At 38.6% G+C, this 25,138-nt stretch overlaps 5 protein-coding genes across 6 annotated transcripts; all 5 read right to left on the bottom strand.

Moving 5' to 3' along the window:
• Window positions 1-146: 146 nt before the first annotated feature.
• Window positions 147-11,100, bottom strand: LOC141813261 (pyruvate kinase 1, cytosolic-like). Its single transcript, XM_074701197.1, has 16 exons — window positions 10,931-11,100; window positions 10,753-10,849; window positions 10,569-10,666; window positions 9,797-9,952; window positions 8,045-8,122; window positions 7,756-7,887; window positions 6,996-7,076; window positions 6,766-6,837; window positions 6,594-6,683; window positions 6,192-6,336; window positions 5,897-5,985; window positions 5,545-5,640; window positions 3,309-3,376; window positions 3,107-3,206; window positions 2,841-2,900; window positions 147-508 (listed from the first exon to the last, which is right to left on the bottom strand). The coding sequence occupies exons 1-16, from the start codon at window positions 10,997-10,999 to the stop codon at window positions 356-358; spliced, it is 1,584 nt and encodes a 527-aa protein (XP_074557298.1). The 5' UTR covers window positions 11,000-11,100; the 3' UTR covers window positions 147-355.
• A 2,322-nt stretch (window positions 11,101-13,422) lies between these two features.
• On the bottom strand, window positions 13,423-14,284 carry LOC141813263 (uncharacterized). The gene is made up of 4 exons (XM_074701198.1): window positions 13,984-14,284; window positions 13,795-13,905; window positions 13,599-13,679; window positions 13,423-13,509 (listed from the first exon to the last, which is right to left on the bottom strand). Exons 1-4 carry the CDS (start codon window positions 14,206-14,208, stop codon window positions 13,435-13,437), a joined length of 492 nt encoding a protein of 163 aa, XP_074557299.1. The 5' UTR covers window positions 14,209-14,284; the 3' UTR covers window positions 13,423-13,434.
• A 322-nt stretch (window positions 14,285-14,606) lies between these two features.
• LOC141813260 (serine/threonine-protein kinase D6PKL1-like) lies at window positions 14,607-20,689 on the bottom strand. Of its 2 annotated transcripts, none has more exons than XM_074701195.1 (3): window positions 20,575-20,689; window positions 18,231-19,927; window positions 14,607-15,578 (listed from the first exon to the last, which is right to left on the bottom strand). In XM_074701195.1, exons 2-3 carry the CDS (start codon window positions 19,772-19,774, stop codon window positions 14,717-14,719), a joined length of 2,406 nt encoding a protein of 801 aa, XP_074557296.1. In that variant the 5' UTR covers window positions 19,775-19,927; window positions 20,575-20,689; the 3' UTR covers window positions 14,607-14,716. The 2 variants fall into 2 exon arrangements, with proteins under 2 accessions (XP_074557296.1, XP_074557297.1); XM_074701196.1 differs by lacking the exon at window positions 20,575-20,689 and adding an exon at window positions 20,059-20,106.
• A 1,468-nt stretch (window positions 20,690-22,157) lies between these two features.
• Window positions 22,158-23,713, bottom strand: LOC141813796 (purple acid phosphatase 22-like). Its single transcript, XM_074701778.1, has 4 exons — window positions 23,264-23,713; window positions 22,623-23,197; window positions 22,466-22,554; window positions 22,158-22,389 (listed from the first exon to the last, which is right to left on the bottom strand). Exons 1-4 carry the CDS (start codon window positions 23,697-23,699, stop codon window positions 22,158-22,160), a joined length of 1,332 nt encoding a protein of 443 aa, XP_074557879.1. The 5' UTR covers window positions 23,700-23,713.
• Window positions 23,714-24,386: 673 nt separating this feature from the next.
• LOC141813264 (uncharacterized) lies at window positions 24,387-25,001 on the bottom strand. The gene has a single exon (XM_074701199.1). It carries the CDS (start codon window positions 24,999-25,001, stop codon window positions 24,585-24,587), a length of 417 nt encoding a protein of 138 aa, XP_074557300.1. The 3' UTR covers window positions 24,387-24,584.
• Between the last annotated feature and the right edge of the window lie 137 nt (window positions 25,002-25,138).

Raw genomic sequence — 25,138 nt, 5'->3', positions numbered from 1 at the left:
CTGCAAATCTATTCTATTGTAATCAACTCAGTTATGCCCAGAGAAAAACTTAAAAACTATATTGGATAAACTTTTAACCTCAAACAATATATATCTTCATGTTTACCATTTGGAATAAGTCACTTCGGCCTTTTAATACCTATCAATTCAGCATAGAAGGGAGAGGGAGAGGTATTGTATAGCATTCAAAGGAGGAATCCAAATTTGCAGTGACAACAAAATCTACCTCACATTTTCTCAGATACCGTGCAATCTTAACAAGCTTAGCTATTTGAAACTTCACCAGTTCAGATACAGATTTCTGGACAATGCTTTATTTGATAAAGTTAACTAAAAGAGAAGGTTATATACTCCTTCAGTCCTCCAGCTCGATGATTTTCACCACCGAATCATCACCGACTTTCTGGCAGACGACGACTCGGTCATGAGACTTGATCAGACCAGAAGCCTTACCGTGATCAAGAGCAACCTTCAGAACTGACTCGTTGGACGCACTAGTTGACTCAGCCTGCAGTAGGAGACAATTCATTGCTTAGTATCAAACTATGGGCGAGACTATTTTATGTTACTTGGGCAAGAAGGTCAACGACAAAAAAAGAAGTAATAAGGTTTGAATTTACAGAACAGAAAGCATAAGAACAGAATTTAAAGAACATAATTCCACTGGTTTAAGGCTCCATAGAATGTGTACGGTTCCACCAAACTCTAATCCTAAGGTGAAGTGATTTTCTTTGCTGGTTCAATTGTCATCTAAGGGTCACATGTAGGTCAAGGAGATTATCAGTGAGGTCGTGGCAATTATGCTACCGAACAAGGAAAACATAAATGTTCTTATTGTGAGAAACTTGGACACATCAGTGTTAACTACTCTCTCTCCATGGCTATTCATTGATCATCCTTTCCAAAGAACTCATGTAGCTCAATCAGAACCTACTTCCCAAGAGAGTCCATCACCCAATATTACAATGTCCAATGAGAGCATTCACACTTCGTCCGGCCCCAAGTTGCAACCAACACCTCATTTCAGTCAGTTACCTCTTTGGTAGATACATCTACTACTTGTTTATATGATCCCCTGGATTCTTGAATCGAAAGCCTCTAAGCACATTTCAATTAACACTTGTTTATCATCTATCATGGCACTGGAAATTTCTCTTTCACCTTTGTAGTATTTATCTTATATTTTTTCAATCCCTAAATTTCCACTGTTTATTATCTATTAGCACACTCATAAAATGCTTGACTTGTTCTATGACATAAGATGTGACTTTCATTTTCATCCAAGATGCGAGGATGAGTAAAGTGATTAATGTAGGACATAAGTTCACATTGCAGACTGTGCCAACTGAATGTGCCTTCATCATCCTCTAATTTTCTAGAGGCTCCATCATTTCATTAGATATATATTTGTCTTGGTTATCCTGGTTTCCAATATTAAAAAAACTGAACGATCTGATCGAAATGTATTGTTCCACTAGATTACCAAAAGTAAATAACATTAACTGGCACAAGCAATCCTCTTGTATAGTTTGTGCTGATCATCATCAATAAGTCTCATATCATGTCAATAGTTGACATACCTTGGCATGCTAAGGCGCGCAACAAGATGAATTCAAGCAATACTAGTTAACATTTATAACTTATTCCTCTAACTATTACTTAATTACTAGACTTTTATGTTTGTATATAGCAAGTGGAAGAATAATACATAAGTGCAACTTATATTAATTTATCCCAACATGCATTGAAGTAAAAAAAAAATGAGTAGAATTATTTTTAATTAAATTGCTAATATATATAGGTTAAATATTATAACAAAATTTAATCCAATTGACTATTTAATTATAAATTATGCAAAAAGATATTAAAGTAATAAATCATCTGAATTTATGTCATCGTCTTCAATGCATGTCAAAGTTTGTTGAGTGTAAGCATAACACGGTACTGAAGTACCATTTCAGCTGAGAACTGAAATTTCAGGTATAAAATGATTTTAATATTTTTTCATTTCTTATTCATCTCTTTTCTCCCATCACCTCCAATACTCTACTGATGCCATATGTCAGCAATCCAATATGGTATTGCAACTGTCTCGTTCTGGTCAACCACCAAAACTTGACTCAATGAAATTTTAATCCTTCATGTGTTTATTAAAGTTATTCACAATGATAATGTTGAAGAGTAATCTACCCATGCTTTCATAGCGATAAGCAACAAAGCATAGCAATTCAAGAGAGGGACACAAGCTCTCCCTATCTCTCTCTCCCTTTACTATGATTCAAGCTGGGATGATTAAGAAATTGCATAGTTCAACCTAGATTTCTAAAAGCACTCTAGGTTGATGTAACCAATTTCATCTTTTTTTCATTCTCGATTTGATTGGATTTCATACAATTTCAAACATTTATAGTAAGTTGTAGCTATTACTATATAATTTCAACAAGTCTCTAGTTCTTTAAGCTTGTGTCGACCTTTGTAATATGCCCAATTCCATATAAAATACTGAATTATCCTTCACCGATATCAATCCAAGTTGGATGATAACGATGTACTTGACATATATACTAGCATATTTAAGAGCGGATGGATCCAAAAGATGTTTACAAGTGTTGGTTGCTGCTGAGAGACAAGACACATAGGAAAAAAGAGAATAGCATATTAGTATTTTGTTTGATATAAAGTGTTCTTGAACAGTCGAAAACCTCTTATAAAGATTTTAGAATCCAATAAAACTGACCAAGTCTATTTATGATCTGGACAGATAAAACAATTCTAGTTAAAAATTGAAATAGAATAGAACAAATAGTACATTCAATAACAGAAAATACAGAAACACTTACAGGATGGCGAGGGTCAGCAAGCATGGGGAAGAGGCCTCTAACTATAAGTGACTGTCTTGCCTGCCAATGATATTTACTTTAGTTAATGGACTGTTCTAATGACTGAAAAAAGTGATGAGTAATGGGAATAATTCCGAGGAAAAATATACTAATGATTACTGAAATGAAGTGAAAATCTTAACTATGGTCGCCGGAAACAATAAAACAGAACGAAACAATATACTAATATTCACTAGAGCATATAAGATGATTAGCTGACCACTTACTTCAAAAGCACCACTGAAACTCCAGCGAAGTTGGTTTGTCTTGAGTCGAGGAACGACCACAGATAATACAGGCATTGTGGGCCTATACTTAGCAATTAACCTAAACAAACAATGAAAGGAACCTCATGGATGTCAGGAATTTTCACAATGCACTGGTAAACACTACAATGATGAGTATTTAAAAATTTTACTAAATTAGCACCTTGCAGCTCTTCCAGATGAAGTGAAACAAACAATCACAGAAGCTTTAACTTTGATAGCAGCACGCACCTAAAGTTGATCAGTACCAAACACGTTTATAATCTGCTTTGTACCTAATTTAGGACGAGTTCATTATTTTTATTAAAATCTAGATTTTTCCTATTAATTATGAATATCCTCTTTACAATTAACTAAAATTGTTGTATTTGATGAAGACTTGTACTGTTTGGGCAATTTTGAGCATTGTTTGGGATGTCAAATTGAGTAAGAAACTCCTAGAAATAAGGATGTAATCGTAGGATGGGAAGAGATTGAGTTGGATTTGATTTGGGTTTTGAACTGAAATTGGTTGGACCATTATTGGGCTGAGTTCAGTTTAAGTTCAAGGAGTTTGAGTTAGATTTGGTAGTAAAGGGATTAGGTTTAGTTGTTGGGAGAGGATAACTTGTGGGAGAAAGGAATCACAACTGCCATCCCTATCCCATCTGCGTGAGAGATAAGCACAGAGACTTATTTTAGAAAAGGTCGTGGTGATCTCCTTATTTCCTACTCTCAAAATTCCAAAACCTGTTCTCCAACTTACAAATCCTCTTCTCCATCAAATTCCCTGCTCTAGCCGCTCCGACCTGCTACAATTTATGCTGACAACTGTAGCAGCAAGGAATGCGGCAAGAAGACTGTTGTCCTCTTTTTTTTCAACGGCCAAAAAATTGAGTTAAGACCTTTTCAAGTCTTCTCAACCCGCTGGTGTGTAGCAATAATTTTTTTTCTTTGATTTAGAATAGATTTATAGCAATTTTCCTTAAAATTTAGCCCACTGTTTAGGATAGCTCCTTTGGTGTAGGTTTCCAAACCATTGGCTAGGGAAAAGATTGAGAATCAAACTTATTGTTTCCTTGTTATCTTTAATTAGTTTACTTGCTGGGATTTCTGTATAAGTTGCATAAAACAATGGTTTAGAAAGTAGATGACTTCTATTAAGTTTGTTTTATAAAAAGGAGAGTTTCCCAACTTTCAAAAGCATTTCTCACGCCAGTGAATTGATACTAGGGTCATTTTTAAGGTGGGTGATTTCATGCTTATTTCTTTTCTCTGCGAATAAGCATAAAGATTTTGATATCTTGATTGAATGTGGAATTGACGTTCATTATTGTTAATTGGTGTTAAAATTATGATTTATTAATCTTTAAGTGTTAAAAATAAAGAGAAAACCTTTGGAACATTTAACCATCCAACCTAAAGCTAAATTTGGATCAAAGAGAGGGTTAATATGGTGAAATCAGTATAACAAATGCAAGATTTCATGATTCCTTTGCTTGTTGAAACTACATACTCTTGATAGTCCAATTTAATAGAAGCATGGACATAGGTGAAAATTGTTGAATTACAGTCAAGTTTGTTCTATACCAAAATGACTAGACTTGAGACGATAACATCCTTTTAATACATAGACAAAATAGATTACCACACTTGTTTGTATGAGATTAATGGGTGTACAACATCCTAACTTAAACACTCTCCCTTGTGCCCATCATTACTCAAAGGTAATAAACCTAGTTCTGTAGTTATGAAAACATATTGAGTTGGGTGGAGTTCATTCCATCTCAAAATGACTAATCACATAAGAGAGACATCATTTTATGGTCTGGAGCATCCAAGCTTCAATAAAAATGATGGATGATTGATTATTATAATATAGTTACTAGGTTAAATCATAATGTTATGATAATTTATATTAATTTTTATTTAGCATTTATCTATGTATGTTCTTCTGTATACCAGCTAAGAATATTTGTTCTCACCCTCATTTTCGTAAGCCTGTACATTGTAGGTATAGCAGACTTGGAGATTGCATCATATTAGTTTATTTAGGTGTTGCTGAGAAAATTTTGTTAAAGTTTTTCACGTAAGATATTTACTTTTTTGTATTTTTATTAAGACTGGATATTTTGTCTTGCAGTTTTGTTTATGAACAGGATGTGACTTTTTTATCTTAATTTTGACAGAGTTAGACATTGTGGACATTATTCATGATGGAGTTATGTGATTGCATTTCTAAGTTGAATTTTTAGTTTTTATGTGGTATTGTGCCTGATTGTTATGCGTAGTTGTCTTCAGGGATATATTGTGGAGACAATAGAGGGTGTGGTTCCCTCCTTGAAAAAGGAAGGGACCCTCAGATCATGACATTTATTGCTTTATCAAATTGGATTGGGCAAATGAAACTAAGACCATACAGCTGATGAAGCAATAGACTCCAAGTGGCTCATTGGTTCTCCAACACAATTCACGGTCTTCTTGAAGTACAAATCCTGGTTGAAAACTTTCTCTGCCTGCAAAAGTTAAATCTATAGTTAGAGCATGAGAAGGGGAAAGGACATTTAGGAAAGGATAAGAATCAATATACAGTAAACCACATGTTTGCTATATATGAAGGATACAACAGAATCCAATTGGTTTACTGTATAAATGTATATAGCAAGAAGTAGGCAAAGAAAGCATAAGAAAAAGAGTTCACATGGAAAACATTTCAAGACATTCAATCTTTTCCATGCATTGTATTAGGAATACAAGGCATAGAAAGCTCACCTCATAACAAATTCGACCCACAGTGGAAATGGTCTCTACAGGATACAATCCTCGAAGAGTTTCAGCACCCAAAAGGATTGCATCACTTCCTGGGAAAAATAGACAGTTGTAAGTTTAACAAAATAACAAGACACTGATGTATGCAGCATATAACAACAATAACACTTGTCCCATTGGAGTTGGACTATTTGAGATTGGCAAATGGATCAATACATTAATCATGATCTGTGAAATTGGAGATGTTAAAGATAGCAATATTGACTTCAAACAATTTCCCCATAGAAACAGAAAATACCATCGAGGATTGCATTGGCCACATCAGTTGCTTCAGCTCGTGTCGGTCTCAGATTGTCAGTCATGCTATCAACCACACGAGTGACGACTGCTGGTTTTCCAGCCATGTTACACTTATATACAGCAGCCTTTTGGAACAAAAATACCTGTAGACAAAATTATGTGACTAAATGATCAGTTATCAATCACATTAGCTGCAGCAGTAAAAAATCAAGTTAGAAAATCCTTGAGAGAAGGAAAATTTTGAACAAATAACTCATCAATTGAACTCAGGCTCAGACAGTAGATATATGTTTACTATGCTTTAAAATGACCGTTTATTTGCATCTTGTTTAATGCCAATGAGTATTTCAGCTGCATGGTTATGCCTTCATCAAAAAAGAGGAAATAAAGTAATACTGACCTTCTCTGGTGGGAGATCTATTCCAAGATTCCCACGAGAAAGAATAATTCCATCTGCTTCTTGCAGAATCTCATCAAAATGTGTAAGTCCCTAAAAAAAATTGAGCAGTGGAAGCCATGACTATAAAGATAAAAACAGATGTTTTCTAAACTCAATTCACATTTCAGCAAACCTCTATGCTCTCAATTTTTGCAAATATCTGAGTTTGGTAAAGATCACCTAATTTTGACAGGAATTCCCGGGCCTGCATGCAGTGGGAGCATAAGAAGTCATCTTTTGAACAATACTTAACTAACACGACTACCTTGTGAAATAACTATTGAAATTTGAAAGGACAAAGAAAAGACAAGATACTTGTCGGACAGTTAAGCAGAACTAATGAGTATCCATAAAATAACGTACTTGTCGGACATCTTCCACATGCCTTGTATAAGACAATGATAGGAAATCAATTTTGTTTTGCACGCCCCATGTACTTATAACCTGAAATGTAGATAACAATAAAATTTTAGTCAAATAAGATTGAGACATTTTGGAGGAAATACAGATACAAAAAACAGTATCAACAAAGACAAAATTGTTAATTGAAATTAAAAATTTGTGGTTGTAAGAGGGACTAGGAAAAATATGAAACAAAGGCCGATTGACAATAGAAAATGCATCATAAGGAATTCAAAATGATTATAAGAATCTAAGAAAACAACAAAAAGAATCATAAAGACTGTCTCAACTGAAGGAGTCAGCTAGTGATGGTGTAATCTACAGAAAATTAGAAATGAGGATGTGATGCAGCCAAAACAAATGATAGAAAATGAAAAGACGCAGCTATGAACTGTAGGTTCCATTTAAGTACCAAGAAAACACATACCAATAGGGGAAAATGTCAATAATAGCAACATCAGTTATATAGCGGAAGAAGTTTTTCTCGAAGCCATAGTCTCAATAGCCATTTCCCCCATGGGAGCATATTCCCTTTTCTATAGATGCATCTTTTGTGGGAAAGATTCACTACTACTGCATATATAGTGAATCTATGATGCATGCTAAAGTTTATGTAGGAGAAACAACATGGTCAAGGGTTCTTCAAATCAGATATTTAAGTTAACCATTAAGCTTAAAGAAAAGACTTGATTGGTGTTGCATCATGCAAAGTGTCACTTACATTTTTGTCAGATTCAGTAAGTGTTGGCAAGTCAATTCGGATTTGGGTTACATGGAGAGTGAACAATGACCCAGCCAGTGTAGCAGAGTTCTTTATTTTGCAGACTACATCTTCCCCTTTCAACTCAGCAACCTGCATTGATAAATTGTTACAGAAAAAGCTCAGCAATGCCTTGATAGCTCAAAAAAGCTTAATAATACAATAAATTCTTACAGCTAGTTTTCTTTCAACATTCAAGATAAATTGTTTTAGGAAAAGTTAGTTTTTGAGGCACTTGCAAAAGCCATACCTCTAACCAAACAGAAGTAGTTTCACTCCCAGTAAACAAGTATTGGCCAATAAATATTGTGTCTCCTGGCTTCACAGCCTGCAAAAGAAGAATAAATTCAGTTCTCGATATTATAAAGTAATTCTATCTGCAACATCAGAATAGAAAATAGTTAAATAAAGCCCTTGGTTGGGTTTGAGGTTGCACCAGCTCTATTTATTGAGATAAACACTACCGAGAAACCACTAATATGATCAAATATGGAAGTGAACCACAAGAAAAGCTACACTACAAATACTTTTTTGGTCGAAAACCAGCTTGAATACCTTGATGCAGCTAACAATAACCTCCTCAAACAGAAGAAGATGGTGGGCAATACACAACAACATCAGTAAGAGAGAGATATAACATAACATTGTAGGTATCGATGGAATCAAAATATCTCCACAATGGTATGATATTGTCCACTTTGAGCCTAGACCCTCATGGTTTTGTTCTTGGACTCAACCCAAAAGGCCTCATGCCAATGGAGATATTTTCATCCTTTTAAACCTATGATCTTTTCTGTGTTTTAAATGTGGGACTATGTTTGTAACCCAACAATCAAACAAAGGACCACAAGCCCCCCTCAAACGGAAAGCCTCCGTTTGATGTCCGAATCCTCGACCCACCAGGACTTTCTGCCCCTCGGTCCACCCGACCTACTAGAACTTCCTGCCTAGCCGCAACTAGAACTTTCTGCCTGGTGTCTGGTCCTCTTGATTTAGACACAGGAGCACCCACTTCCTTTGTTTAAAGGTTCAACCCACATGGTTAGATCTGGATTATGTCTCTTCCGGCTGTTAGTCCGGTGAAGAGCGGTCTCGCTCTAATACCACTTGTAGGTACCGATGGAATCAAAATATCTCCACAATGGTATGATATTGTCCACTTTAGACCTAGACCCTCATGGTTTTGTTCTTGGGCTCAACCCAAAAGGCCTCATGCCAATAGAGATACTTTCCATCCTTTTAAACCTATGATCTTTTACATGTGTTTTAGATGTGGGACTATGTTTGCACCCTTGCAACCCAACAAACATATCCACACACAAAAAAATATGCTTATGATATGAGCAAGTATAAAAAAAGGAAGGCAAACCACTTCATACACCATGTACAAAAAAACTCTCAATTGGCCCACACTCCACTCTAGATATCAATGGAGAAATACAACCCAGATTATCTCCCTGAGTCCTGAGATTTTAAAACCTGCCCTTGATGAAAAACCTCCCTAACGATATTTTTGGTCTACAATAGGTGATACATGATTAAGGTATTACAACACAATGCAGAAGACCCAGGTGAGATACCCTTTAAATAAGGTGTTGGGACCAAATCTAAGTTCATCAAGAAACAAAGTAGGGGAATCTGATTGTTGGATGCAAAGTGGTGTATATTATCATTAGAGACTTCTTGTGGATCTCACATTGGGGCACAGGTGTGAAGGCCCGAGCCAAGCACAAACAAAGTCGTAGCCATCAAAAGAACAGATAAAAAAAATATAACCCAACATTGTACAAGTACCATTGGAATTCCTCAAACAATGCTTCCACCAAGAAATAAATGAAGTATCCTCAACTTTCTAGGTGTATGTTTACTAGCCTGAAACAGTCATGTTCTAGGTTGCAAAATAGTAAGAGAAGAAAAAGGGTAGAAGATTGATCAAGAAATAACATATTCGCATAGACACGTATGCTTTTTACAAGCATAGATATAAGATGACAATGCTTGCCTTTGATAGATTTGTGAAGTTTATAGGCAACAACTCAGAAGTAGCTTCCTTCTCCTGATCTGGTGTCAAAACAACATAAGCATTCGCTTCAAGTGAAATGGCCTTCTCACTTTTGTTGACGACCTGCAACTCTGGGCCCACTGTATCTAACATGACCTGGAACAAGAAAAACTTATGTTATTAAAATTCAATCAACAAAAAAGAAACTAAGAACTGGAAAATGGTCATTAGAGCCCTGATTTTGTGGATAACGTTGCCATGAGCAAAAGTAAAAAAGGAGAATAAATGCCAGGTAGAAACATAAATGGATCCGTTATGAGAGTTCTTTGTGTCCAAGGTAGATAAACGCAAGTGCGCACCCACAAGTTGAACATAAGTTTACCTCAAAGTCCAAACAAAAGCAATAGCGGAGAGCATTGGGAGCAAGCAAACAAGTGAAACATAAATCGAGATCGAACTCCATAGAATAGACGAGAAAAGAAAGGAAGGAAATGGTAGCAAGTAAGATGAACAACAATTTGCAACCTGAGAAAGCAGTCGAAAATATGAATAAAGCTCTAACCATAGATCCAAGGAGAAAAATGAAAGAGAGAAAGAAAGAACATGAGTTAGCAATCAACGTTAGCAACAATTTGCAACAGGCAAATACACCCAATTTTTAAAAAAGGTAAATTTTGCTGAAACTCAGTAAGACTGATGGAGGAACCGACTATGACTACAGAGAAAAAAATTTCGTCAACTTAAAGTCGCTGATAACCAAGACCACACTTACTGCACACAACTTTTTGGTGCTCCTGATAGCTGCCTTGAGATTTTCGAGGGTCTCCTGGTGATAGCCGACGTCTCCCCAAGAGAAGTCAAACCGTGCCACTGCCACCACATAGTACCCAGTAAATCTCCCATCATCCACGAAAGAAAGCACCAATGACAACCCGATGCACGAAAACAAGGCGTACCGGACATGCCAGCCTTGAGGCAGGCGGAGATCACCTCCACCGACCTGGATTTGGGGCCGAGCGTGCCCACGATCTTGGTCATTGCCGGGAAGAAACTCTGCAAAACGGCAATGAAGCCAAGAAATCAGAAGATCCAAATCGTCTGCTTCTAAACCAAGATCCAGTAGAGCAAACATACCGGCTTTGACGGCTCGAGGATCGAGGCCATCCGGATGGGTTCCTCGAGGAGAAGGTGAGTAGAATGCATTCTGAGAGCTGCCGAGAACAAAAAAGTGACCGGATTGGAGATGGAGGAGAGATCGCTCAGAGTGGGAGTGGAAGCAGATCGCTACAACAGTGCTCTGCTCCCCCCAATCGATGCTCCGTTCTCCTTTTGTTCACGTTCTGTTGTAATGCACCAGTGGCGGTAAGCGGTGGTTGGGCTGCCCATGACACAGGCCCCCAACAAGTGGGCCGCAGCCATGTATGGCCCAGCCCATTCAACGTCTCTTTTAATAATGGATACTCTTTTATTTACTTCATTCAACACATTATTATTAATGAAAAAAATGGAACTTATTAATACTATGTTTTACTCAATATTATTTTGACTATATAATTAAGGAGCGTAATTAGCAGAAAAGAATTAGGTTTTAGGGTTAAAATTAAAATTAAATCGGTTCGGGATTTTTCTTTATTGAAAAGAAAGCGAGAGGAGACTGCAAACAGATCAACTTATAGTGAGACAAATAAACCTACTAAAAATCTATCATATGATGAGATGGGACGGGTCAATTCATCAATTTGATAGGTTGAAAAATCTTCAATCCAATCCAATCCAAGATGGATTGCAGGTTAGATAGACCAACCCACGAACCTTTCAAAAAATAAAAAAATTATTAAAAATTTTAAGTTTGAATTATAATTTAAATTTATCAAGTTGAAAATTTTAAGTTTAAATTGTAATTTAGACATCAAACCCACTAATTAATTAAGTTTTCTATTTTAATTTTAAAATTTAAAATAAATTAATAAACTTTGTTAATCCAAGCCCGTCATGGATCAATCCATGTGGGTCGTGGGTCTAGGTGGATCAATCCATGTGAATCCATCGTACAGTGGATTGATAAAATTTCAATCCAATCCACCTAAATTAATTGGTGGGATGGATCAATTCCACGGATTCAATCCAAATTGATAGCTATAAGTGTGAGAGAAAAGAAGAAAAAACAGGACGACTATTTGACCCACTTGTCGTGTTCAATGGGATTCGAAGTCGAAGCACACCTAGATCTGGAGCTGATCTGATCCGAGTAGACCAATTATCTTCTGTAAAACAGTGGAATTCACCACTCTAACGGTCTCACACAATCGGACCTACGACGGTATTGTTTCGAATTCTTGTCCTCTTCTACAAATCTGCTTCGTCGTAACCAATTCAGTTATGCCCGGGGACGAGTAGACCGACTATCGGGCCCACTTCCAGTTACCAATCCGAGCTGTCGTGCACTCTCCTCCGTCTTCCCCGCGAAATCCATCGGCGACCGGCGGCGCAGATTCCGCCGCGCCTTCGTCTGTGCGTGTTCCCATCGCCGTCGAGAAGAGTCGCGCGGACATGGTTGTGCAGAAGCCGCCGGAGTGCACCGATATTCATATTATATTGGGCATACTGTTCTTGGTGACCTCTTGTCAAAGAAAGAAAAACTCTTCTAACCACACAAGCCACATCAAGAAGGAACCAAATAACAAATCAAATCTAAGAATCTCTTTCCTCTCTTTAGATTTTTTCCATCCGTTTCAAAATCCTCTGCGTCTGTAAAGCAAATGCTGCAGCTGCCAGTTACGTCTCAAATTGCAGCAGAGAGTTGAAATGATGAGGAGAATATAATAAAGATGATAGACATGATCAATGGCGAGAATTGAAGGATCACTGCTTTTCCCTCTTCGGCTTTCTTTTTCCAAAGAAATTTAACACTATAAATAGGATGCATCTTGCTCCACCATGGATCAAGGCATCCGAATACTCAATTTGATATCCTTCTCTCAAGGCTCCAGTCTCCACTAAGAAGATGTCTTGCTGTGGCGGAAACTGTGGCTGCGGCTCCAGCTGCAAGTGCGGCAATGGCTGCGGAGGGTACGTTTATACACAATCTGTTCCTTGCAGTAATCGTCTAAATTCTGTAGATGTTTGAACAGATGAAGTTATGGTTTGTTCTTGTGGATGCTGCAGGAACAGTGAGGGATTTGAAATGGTCTCTGGCTCTGAAGGTGGAAGCTGCGACTGCACCAAATGCAAGTGCGGGGGGAGCAGCTGCAGCTGTGCTTGTTGCAGCTGCAACTAAATTAGTCGTAACAGTACTGTTCGATGCAACTCATGCTCTCACTCTCTCTCATTCATTAACTTGCAGAAGAGATTGACAAAGAGAGATTGAGAGAGCATGAAAATAATTAAATAAAATTACAACGAGGACGTGTATCGATCATTATCTTATAATATTTGCTTATTATGAGTGTGTGTGTGTGTGTGTGGCTTTGCTTAATTAACTAATATTTGCTTATTTATAGATATATATAAACTCTATAAGGATTCGAGCAAAACTCTCACACCAATCCAATGAAAACGAGAGAAAAAAAACAATCATTTTGAATTTCTTGAACATGAGAAATAGAAAAATAAAATAATCTCAAACACATTAATTAGATTTATCGAATGGAGTCGATTATCTTGCTCAACTCCTCGAGCTTCTTCATCCTCAATCTCTCACTCTCGCTTACCGCCTACATCAAAAAACTCAATCAGAATTCTCACATTTCCACGCTCTCCAAAAATTTTTTTAAAAAAAAAAAATCATGAATCAGTTGTTCACCTCCATTAATCTGCCGACAAGCTGTGCCTTCTCCCTGCTCTTGTCATCGAATGCTTCGCGAGCTTGAATGTATTCTTTCTCCTTCATTCATGAGGTGATAAATCCAAAAGAAACAAGAAAAACAATCATTTAACACGGCAAGAAACACAGAAACAAAAAAGAACAGAAACTGAAACATTTCTAAGGGAGCACATGCCTTCTTGAGGCAGTTCTGGCTCAGAAGCTTCAGCTCGCGATTCACCATGTCGATCTTCTTGCGCGTGGCTAACACTTCCTTCCTTGTCGGATCAAGCACTGCTTCGAGTTCCTGTGAAATTTCAGCTGTGTCAGAAACATTTTGCAGGTACAGACCATTTGCACATGTAATCAATCAACACGCACTTACTTTTCTGATCATCGCCAGTGTTTTGCTCTCCTCCTCAACTCTGCCCAGTCGGGCAAAGACCCTCTCCTGTATCTCCATCTTCTTCCTCTCAATCTGCTCTTCCTTGGCTCGGAAAGCAGACAGAGTTGAACCGAACGAAAAACCCTCGTCCTCATCTTCCCTCTCTTCTTCTGACGTGCCATCTCTCTGACTGTGGGTAGAACTCCTAGGAGTTTGAGCTTCCATGGCTCTTGCCTAGTGTCGTCTGCTCCTCCTTATGCAGCTGGTTTTTAAAGCGAGCAAAACAAAGAGAATGAGTGTGGTAGTGTCGAAGAGTAGTCATGAGTGGCAGTCAAGGTGTCCTGTGGAAGGTAATGGAGAGTGGAGTGGAGTAGAAAGCAAGTCACTCAGGCAGTCCATGTTACCTGAGAAGAGAAACGTAGAAGGCAAGGGAAGGGTGCAGAAGGGCTACCTTCACCATGACATGAGCTTGATAGAGATGTGATATGAGGTGACAGAGGGTTGATCTCAGTCTCAAACAGAAATGAAATGGCTAATACGTGACGTTTTTGTACACATGACTACGTTCCTATCAATAAGTATATGCAAGAAGAGTAGAGAAGTGGTAGACAATGGCGAGCTCGGTTGTATAAACAAATACATGCCATAAACAAGGAATAAGAGCTTAGGCCTACATTTATGTAAACAGAAGAAGTGGAAGATTACAGAACTCTTGCATTGGAAGGGCAATGCGCTAGAACAACTCGAACTCCACATCATGTCCACCATTAGACCTGAAATCAAGACACCTTCCTTCTTTTTTCTTGCGAATAAGCACAGGAGGAGTCCCAAAATCACTGCCCTGTGTCTCAGGTGGTGGAGAAGAGCGTATTAAGGCCCAATTTATCCCAGCAAAGAAAGGGTGCTGCTTAATTTCAGCAGCCCCTGTGGCTGATCCCAGCCTGTTTTCTGGTTCCTTGGCTAGGAGAGCCCTAATCAAATCTTTAGCATGAAAGCTAACGGATGGGTTCTCGGGAAACCTTAAGCTCTGTGCCACCACATTGGTTAGTGTTTCATCATTTCCCAGCCCTTTGAAGGGTGTTCTAGCAAAAAGTAGCTCATACAATAAGATCCCAAAGGTCCACCAGTCGACAGCACTCCCATGTCCATCTCCTCTAATGATCTCAGGGGCTAGGTATTCATGGGTCCCAACAAAGGAATTGGATCGTGCATCGGTTGGCTCCACCACAACTTGAGGAAGCTGTCTTACCTGACCGCCCATGTCAGTTTTTTGTTTCCCTATATTTGCTGCTGTGGAGGTTATCAATCGGGGTGTGAAACAAGAAACTTGAACACAGGTTGGCCGAAGACAAAGAGGGTCAATGCAGCTATTTTCAGCGCAAGGTCCTACGAGCTTCCTTTCAGAGTCTTGTGGAACAAAGGATGTGGATGTAAGAAGAGTAGGACTCACTGAACACCTGAGAGACAAGTCAAAATCAGAGAGCATGATATGACCATCTTCACGGACCAAGATGTTTTCTGGTTTTAGATCCCGATAAATAACACCCAGCATGTGCAGGTACTCCAAAGCAAGGAGAATTTCTGCAACATAAAACCTGGTGCAACCATAGCCAAGAGTGAGCGAGCAGCTTCAACAAACAACAAGAACGTAAACAGATCCATGAAAAACATGACACTGTAAGAGACAGTAAAAACTGCAGACTAACATTTTTCTTGTATACAGGAATTTGTTACTAATTGCTCAGTTGCATTCAGAATTTTCAAGTATATCAAAAACTTGCCTTTTCAAACCACATAAGCAAACGTTAGAGCTTCCCAACTAAAGTCAGGTACACTTCTATCTGAATTTCTTTCAATCCAATGAAATGGATGCCAGAGAAAAAGCAAAGAAGGTAGTTGAATTGCCAAACAAAATGCTCATGACGTGTTTGGATTTAGGATGATAAAACACTATCAAGTGTATGAGCTGTTAGTAATAGAAATCAGAAATTTAATTTTTAGAAATTTAAGTTTTGTAAAAGTGTTATTTTGGTAGATGCTTTTAGTTAGCATAAATACTTAATTAAGGTAGTTTATGGTTTGATAATTATCTTGAAGATGAGACATAACTTTAGTTCATTTTCAATTTTGTTAGAGTTGGAGTCATTTAAAGGGACCTTAATCCTTCACGCTAATCATCTTTTAAATAATAAAATTTCTTCTTGGACAATTTGTTTTCTCTGTGTTTCCATTTAAGACTATAATTCATAGTGTTGCATCAATTTTGCATCAAATGGTATAAAAGATAAATTCTTGATTTGGTCTTTGATACTTTGCAAGTTCTCTCATTCTCCTTTCGACCTCCATCAATTGTTCCCTTCGTAAGTGAAGAAGACATTGATTTTGATGAAGAAAGTGAAGAGAGTGACTATGATGAGGAATTTATTGGAGGTGTTTTTTTTTTACATTTTTTTCTCTTCCTAGAGAGGAGTAGATTTGATTGCTATGACTTATGAACATAGTCGATTGTAATATCACGCTAATTATCTTATCGATATTTAATTATCAAGTGCCATGGGTTTTGTTGCACTGTGGATTTATGACGTTTTGTTGTGATTTTTTTTTTTTGTTGCAATGAAAAATATGATATTTTTTGTCGTTGCTATGTGTTCAATGCTTACTTATCTACTATAACTTGTTTGCTTGTAATTGTAGTGTTAATGACATAATTGTTATGTTTGGAATGGTGACCTACAAAAGATTCTCATAATTCACTTTATGTTGAGTTCTCCTTGATGGGGGGAAAGTGTTGCAAATTAGAAATTTAATTTTCAAAAGTTCCAGACTTTGAAAAGTTTTATTTTACTAGATCCTTTTATTTAGGGGAATTAGTTAAGGTAGCTTTGGCATTTTAAGTTTAGGATTGACCCTATATATACATATAATTATCCCTTTCCAGCATATGCGACAATATATTTCTTTTCTCTAAACTCCACATGGTATTACATATTCCTTTTAGGGGCTAGGGTTTTCCAAGAATATTCTCCTTTTAGGGAGGAGGAGGAGGCCACCTTCTTTTAACCCTTTTCCTCTTCTTGCAAGTCCCCTTTCAACTCCACTTCTCTCGCATGGCATGAAATAGATTGCTCATGACATGCAACACATAGCTCATCCTCCAACATCAACACAACCCATCTCATCTTCCCGTACATCATTTGTGATCCACCATGTGCAAACATTGTGTGTGAGGGATGCAAGAGAATTCTTATCAACCTAGGATCCTTGTAGAGTGATTTCCTTTTCCTTTTTTCCTTTTGTGTCTTGTTGTATGCATCACTTGTGAGATTTGTTGCCTAGAATATATCTCATCCTTTTAGTTTCCCTTGTTTTCATGGGTTTTCCTTCTCTTTCTTCTATATTCCACGTCATGTTGTATGCAATGCCACATGGAGAACCTGACCTAGGAATGATTCTTGGGATCTATCTCTATTCATCCTCTCTTTATTGACGTGTTGATTGGTCTAAGTTCAAGGAATTGCAGCTTGCATGCTCCACCAATGTTAGGTTTCACTTGTGTGTGAATTCTATGTCTTTTATTTTACCATGGTAATATGTGTTAATCATGTTGTTTTGTGAAAATCAATCTACTTTGAATAACTAGCTGGACATAGATGGTATCCATGCTCTAGCTTGATGGACAGTGTTAAGTGTGTGTTGTTGGGTTATAAGTGTAGTGGGTTTAATCCTATATTAGGCTTTCGGTTTAGGGCTTTACATCAAGTCTTACATATACATGTAATATCCCTTTACATCAAGTCTTACATCTACATGTAATATCCCTCTACGATATATGCAATAGAATATTTCTTTTCTCTAAATTCTGTAAAACCAAATGAATATCGGTGCTTCCAGGGTATTCTTAAAATACCAAAATGGTGATTGTTAAATATACTTCCAACTGGAATTTCCTACATGTATTTCTCCATTTATGCAAATAATATCAGAAGTTGCCTTGTCTGACTTTTCTCTGTACATTTCTATACAGAATATACAATTATTGGATTGAAACAATCTTAGTGCTATATCATGTTAGAAACACATCCATTCATCCCTAATCAAATGCTCAAGTAGATGCATGTCTATTTCTAGACGTCCATAATGGCATGGTTTAGATGTAGCTACATGAAAACCAAACAAAACCACAAACAAATAGGTTTAGGAAGAAATTGACTACTGAAGCAACACATGCATTAATTTAATCTACATACCTAGCCGCTGCCTCAGAGAAACTCCTTCCAGGTTGCTTCTGTCGCAAAACATGTAAATCACCACCTGGACAATACTCCATAACCAAACATGAGAGGTTATCTGTTGTAAAATGTGAGTAGAGGGTAGGAAGAAATGGATGGTCTAGCATTTCCAATATTTCTCTTTCTGTTTGTGCTCTTAGCAACTTTTTTCTGCTAACCAGGAAGTCAATATCCATGACCTTCAAAGCAAACAAGCATTCAAAACCAACTAGTTCAGCAAGATAAACTGTTCCAATATCTCCACAACCAAGTCGTTTGAGGAGCTTAAAGTCATTTAAACACAGTCTTGCTTGCTGATTTAAGATGTGACTAATGGCGACCCATCTCACATCCTTCGACATGTGAGGTCTACATCCTTTAACAACAATACCACTCTGATGGCTCTCTTCACTAAAGCTAGTGCTGCAACTATAATCACAAGTGCTGCTTTTGGAACTATGGGAGCACTCCCCTTCTTCCTGTGATGTAGAGAATTCACTTTCTTTCATTCCACTGACTTGACCACTGCTGAAGCTATTTATGCCAGAAACAGTTTTGACTGCACCACAATCAGTATCTGTTGTATTACTTTCAGGAACAGTAGATGCAGGGGTGACAGATTCTTTGGGACAACATGATTTTGATGTAGACATAGTAGTATCACTTTTATTAACTTCACTGCATTTGGTGGAACCACTAGGCACTGAAGCTGGCTCGCACTTCACTTTCAGTTTAGTAAGATTATTCCTATTTAATGAGTGTAATAGACGTGGAATCACAATCGAATTGTTTGATGCAGAAACAGCCTGTGGGCTAGATATGGACTGTTTGGAGACTGATTTACCCTTCATATCCCTCTTCCTTGCTGCCAATTGACTTTCAAATGATTCATCTGGTACAGATTGAAGTACATCTTGGATTCTGATTTTTGTTACAATAGTCTTATTAGATACTGAAGCAGCATTCTGGTTACTTGACTCTGCCTGTTGTAGTTCACCATATGGAACTGGTCTATTCGATGAGTCTCCAGATACCTTGAAAGGAGTGACGGATATTTCAACTACATTTGTCTTTGCCACATTCAGAGGAAAACCAGAGTCATTTGTTTGGACCACCACCGAAGCATAAAGCCTCTCAATTGTTACAGCTTCAGAGGCCCCCGATAACCTCTTCATAGCAGCCATCTCTGATGCTTGGGAAATGCATAGTCTTCTCAAAGCCTGTTTTAAGGTGGCAGATTCTGGCATCCCTGTTCCCGACGTTCGAGGTGTGCCACCTCTGAGTGTTTTCTTCAAAGCATTCTTAGGCAACAAATCTATCCCTGAATGACTAGGACTAAGAACCCTTGATGTCCTGAGATCTATTGCTCTTAAAAGCTGGTCAAGTTCATCATCCTTGTATTGACATTTACCATCTCGGAGATTTGGCTTGAGCTTAGTACTTGGAATCTTTGATCCATCATAATAACTGGCCAGATTTGGGTCTTCATTTGCCTCAACAATCTCAGAAGTGCCACCAGACATATCTGATAATTGCTCAACTGACTTGAGAGAGAAACCTCAATGTTGATCAAATATCAAATGGAAAGATCATCTCATAGAAATCCATGTTACAGCGAAGTGAAGTATCATCGCGAGACACCAAGCAATGACTTAAATTCACGGTAAACAATGATTCTGCAATAAGAAAACACGGCATTAGTGTGTTTAGGCAATTACTCCAAGAAAACAAATAAAAAATTAACTGGATCAAGAGGTGTACAGATTTTTTTTTTTTTTTTTTGAAAAAAAATTTAGCCTTCTAGTACATTTTGTGGCAAGTATACAGGGAGTGTACTTCCACTGTTATCTCTTCGTTTCTCTGAATTGAGGCGTTCATATCAAACCGAATCTGAACAAAAATCTCATTACAAAAATATTAAACATCGCCAAAAACAAAATTTTCTTCATAGCCACAATAAAGTCTAGATTACCGGGATATTTTTCTCGATTCTTGTTTTTTTTTTTGTTTTTTGAATCTACACAAAAAGCAGACATTTAAGAAAACTACTACAGTAAGGCGAGCCGATTTTTCCAAATAAAAATTGCCCCTCTCCGGACAGATCGATGCTGCAGCAGAGACTTTCTCGTCAAAGTACGAAAATACAGCAACCCACAAAAAAGAGGTAGGAAATCCCTGATTAGCCACCCGCATTGTTATGGAAACGGAAACGAAAAAGTCGGGCGAAGAACAGATATAAGAAATCAATGAGTAAAAACCAGCACGAGGCTCGAAGGAATCACACGAAAAAAAAAAAAGAGAAACCAAGCACAAGAAACCGTACAGATTCACCGCCGACGCCGATACTGATCCGAACGGAGGGACCGATCCCACTGCCCAATCAAGACCTCGAAGCAGAAGTCGAGAAGTAGAGCGATCGATTTCCAAGGGGTTCAAACGATCCGCCAATTAGGGTTTAGGAGAGAGAGAGAGAGAGAGAGAGAAAATCGGCAGGTGACTTAACGCTCTTCACAAGGACGAGCAGATTCATAGCTGTGAAGGTTGGCGCAGTGAGGGAAGAAAACAAGCCGTAAGTCACGACCTAAGTAACGACCGAGCGGATGGCCCACCCCATGGGTCCCATTTCCATCCCCAATATATCTGAACTATTGCGAAATGAGAAAATTTTCATAACAAATAAAATAAAATAAAATAAAAGAGGATGATGAATAATAATGCAGAATAATATAGTCAAGAAATGTTTAATTTTATTTTTTAAAATAAAATTAAGTTTTAGATCAATCATAGATACACTGATTAATTGAGTTTTATTAATCGACTGAAGTTTTTTTAAAAAATAAAAAAACTATTTTAGTCAAAATAAATGCCATATTTTTCATGGAGAGCTTGGCAAATGTTCATGCAGGTGCATTTGATCCCACCTCGCAATTATAGACTGCCACTGCCACCAATAATTTGTCCACATTATTAATTATTAATTGTTCAATAGTGGCAGAAGAATAGGGACAAGATACCCGAAATTCATGTTTTTTTTAATATTTATTTTTTCCACACACATTCTTTGATTGCCTAATTTGAATTAATTCAAAAGAAAATTTAGAAAATTTAAATACCGAAAAAAGGGGAGGAAAAGGGAAGGAAGGATTGCAATGTGTGATAGGCACTAATTGTTCTTGACTAACACATTATTAGATCCAACTAATCACGAAAGAGACGTAATCGAGCGCAAATTATGCTGCCGACTAACATTAGTTAGGGCCATGTATGATTGAGATGTAGAAATTTTTTCTAAAACTTGAAGGAACAATTAAGCTCTGTGAAAATTTTTGGTCAAGTTGTGAACTTTTTTTTCTTCTTCTTTGTTTGAGAGACCTTTTATTTTGTTTTATATTTAAAGATGCAAATTTTGCGTGCGTGTCAATTTTGCACCTGAAATCGATTTGCTTTTGAAGGAAGAAAACCTCTTTTTTTTTTTTAATTATTCACGAGTTCTCTTCCCACCATGATTAATGAATTATTGCCATAGCACTATGAAGGTATGACTATATCTGTCTATATAATGGTGAATTGAGCATAATCACATTTGTCTTCGAAATATGATTAAGTTGATTATTACATAACATATTTATGAAACTGAAATAATATCTTTTCTTATAGTAGTTAACTATAATTTTTTTATTTATCTTTTTATAAATAATCATGATATTGATCGTGTAAAATTATTGAAATGACAGATTTTATCTTTCATTACAAAGCGCAATCACATTCCAACAATATTAATTGGAGATGTTAAAAATAGAAGGTGTATATAAATTTTTTTTAAGTGAAAGCATTGTGCGAAGATATATAGATTTTTTTAAACAAATAAAAAAAATTTTATCACGATTAATTAATTCCTACTGTTCCCTAAAGCTCGAGCTTGGCTGAAGCTCCTCCGATTCTGGCGGCGCGTCCAACACCGCAGGCGCCATCGCCGAGGCTCGTCAGCCACACCTCGTCCCGCACGGTGGAGTAAGCGTCGTCGTTGCGGTGCCACGTCCAGCGAGCGTGGGTCGCGTTGGCCACCCTGAGCTCCCCGTGCCCGAAGCTCGCCTCGCGCAACAGCGACAGAGAAGCCGACTTGTGATTCTGGTCGAACCTTTAAATTCCACAAACAAATCTATCAGATTAATTGTTCTTGACAGATGGATTCGCTAGCTATATTCTCTACTTACTCCAGTGCAAGCCCTTCTCTGTTTCCTCCGTCGCCGATGGTTACGTACGCCGGCCCACAAGGATCTGCCTTGTTGTTATAGATCCTCGTCTGCGTCAATTCGATCACATAAAACAGAAGCAAGAAGAAGCTGTAGAGGATTCAATTAATAAACTCACGAAGCGTTCGTAGGCATGGACGTGGCCGGCGAAGACAGCATCGACTCGCGCTCCGTAAAGCAGCGATTCCATCGCCTGTCTCATGCTCTCGCCCTCGCCCTGGTGCGCCGCGTTGGTGTTGTACCAGGGCGCGTGGAGGAGCACGAAGAGCCAGGGGGTGATCCTCCGGTCGACCTTGGCCAAGTCGGCCGCCAGCCACTCGTACTGCGGCGAGCCGGAGTCGAAGTCGGTGTAGGAGCCCAGCATGATGACATGGACGGCGCCGCCGGCGGTGTCGAATGAGTAGTAGAGGTTGGAGGCGGAGCCGCTCTCCTCGTGGGGCATGCGCCAGCGGGAGTTGTAGGAGACGAAAGGGTCCGGGTAGAGAATTGGGATGGTCTCGGTCTCGTGGTTGCCCTCGGTCACCATCCACGGCCGCCGGCTCGCGTATGGTTGGACGAAGCGGCCGAAGGAGTCCCAAAGAGGCTGCTGGCTGTCTGCGTAGGAAAGGTCGCCGGGCAGAAGGAGCATGTCGTAGCTTGATTTTCCGATGTGAGCTAGCGTCGACGCTGTCCATTCTGTTTGCCCAAGATCCCCTGAAAACAAATTCGTGATCAGACAGACGCGAAGCACGAAGAAGATTAAATTGCGCGACTGATTACCTACGATGGCTAGCTCGACGGGGAGAGTCGCAGGCGGAGTTTTGAAGCTGAACTCGTCGTCGATTCCGCCGCAGCGGTAGTAGTAGACGGTGCCGGGTTCGAGCGGGCCGATCTTGACGTGGTGGATCTTGCCGGAGCGGTAAGAGAAGTAAAGGTACGAAGTGGCCTCCCCTGTCGCCGACGCCTCGTACTGACCCGGCGCCTTCCCGTACTCCACCAGCGACAGCGAGTGCAGGCTGCCGGTGATCCACGACACCCTCATCTGGTCTCGCCCCGCCGCCGACACATGCACTTGCTGCGGGTGCGAACGTGATTTCTCGAATGCCGTTTGGATCACCCTCCCCGGAGGCGGCCGGCGGAAAGCAGAAACCAGTCGAAGGCAGATCAGCAGGCAAATCAAGAGGAATCCCAGAGCCTGCCGCGATCTCTCCATCATTTTGCTGCTGTTATTCCCGGTGAGACATGTGTGCATAGCTTCGAAGAGATTGGAGGTCAGCAATCGGGCAAAGCTTGGAAGAAAAACTGGAGAAGCAGAAGCTGTGGCGTAAAGAAACGCACAAGCCACCAAATTAGATATACTTTCCACATCCACATACAAAATACTCAGAGACCAGCTAGGCAGGGGTGCAAACGAACTAACCGAATCGTAAGTTTTTCAAACCGACTCAAATAATATTTGATTCGTATTCAAAATTATCAAATTCGAACTGAACTTGAACATGTTTGAAAATTTTTTTGATGAATTCGAATAAATATTGTGCTCGATTATTCGTGAACCGCTCGAATTAAGACATTTCAAATTAAAGTTTGATTCTACTTGAATTAAGATTTGAATAATTCGAATCAAACTCGAATAATTTAAGACAATTCAAACTAAAATTTGACTTTACTTGAATTAAGATTCGAATAATTTGAATCCAACTCGAGCTCGAATCATATTTCGAACTCAAAATTATTAATATTTTCAAACTTCGAATTGAATTCGAATATCATATATATATGTTTCAAACTCGAATTCAAATATCAATATTTTTATATTATTCGATTCGACTCATCGAATTCGAATATCATATATATATATATATGTTTCAAGCTCGAATTGAATATCACCCCTAGACTCGTTTGCACCCATAGACCAGATGAATTGGAAACCCAAGAATGGATCTAGGTAGAGAGAATTCACACATCAGAAGAAAACTTATCTTACAATCAACTACTAAGCATCATGGGCTTTTCCTGAAATCATGTATCCATCATGAGCTATCTTAAGGTTAATTACTAATTTGGATGAGGATTTAGCAGTTGAGTATGGTAATAATCTTCACAGCTCCCCTTGGCGCTTAATTTCAGAAGGTTGGACGAGACCTTCCAAGACAACAAGCTGATCCAGCAGAGCGAACTTCTCATCCTCCAGAGCTTTGACATCTGCGTCGACCTCATCGAGCTCCCTATCCAGTGAGAAGTTTTCCTCCTCCAGCAGCAGATACTTGTGTCTCAACGCCCTGTACTCATCGCTTGATCCAGAAGGATCGAGCGATGAATCAGATGGGGAAACGCCGCTCTGAAGGATTGGTTTGGATCTCTTCCGTGGCCTTTTGGATAGATTGGTTGCTTCTTTGCCGCCTGTAGAGTCCCCCTTGACTTCGACTACGGCAGCCTTTTGCTTCACTGGTTTCTTCTTCTTTTCTGGCTTCACATTGGAGGGTTCATCCATCGTTGTAATTGGTCGGTCTTGCATCAGACAGACATCAATCAGCTTAGTAAGGAGCTTAAAGCATGCAAATATCCAACCAATTTGAGCAAATGTCTAACAATATTCAAGAAAAAATCTACACAAAATTAAACCAACATCAGCTCAGTCCTGGAATGTTTACT

Source organism: Curcuma longa, chromosome 20 (genome assembly GCF_044706935.1).
Source record: "Curcuma longa cultivar G26 ecotype Majalengka, Jawa Barat chromosome 20, ITB_CL_G26_1.1, whole genome shotgun sequence".
NCBI lineage: Eukaryota > Viridiplantae > Streptophyta > Magnoliopsida > Zingiberales > Zingiberaceae > Curcuma > Curcuma longa.
The sequence above is the reverse complement of the archived record's forward strand: the minus strand, read 5'-3'. Positions and strand labels throughout refer to the sequence as shown.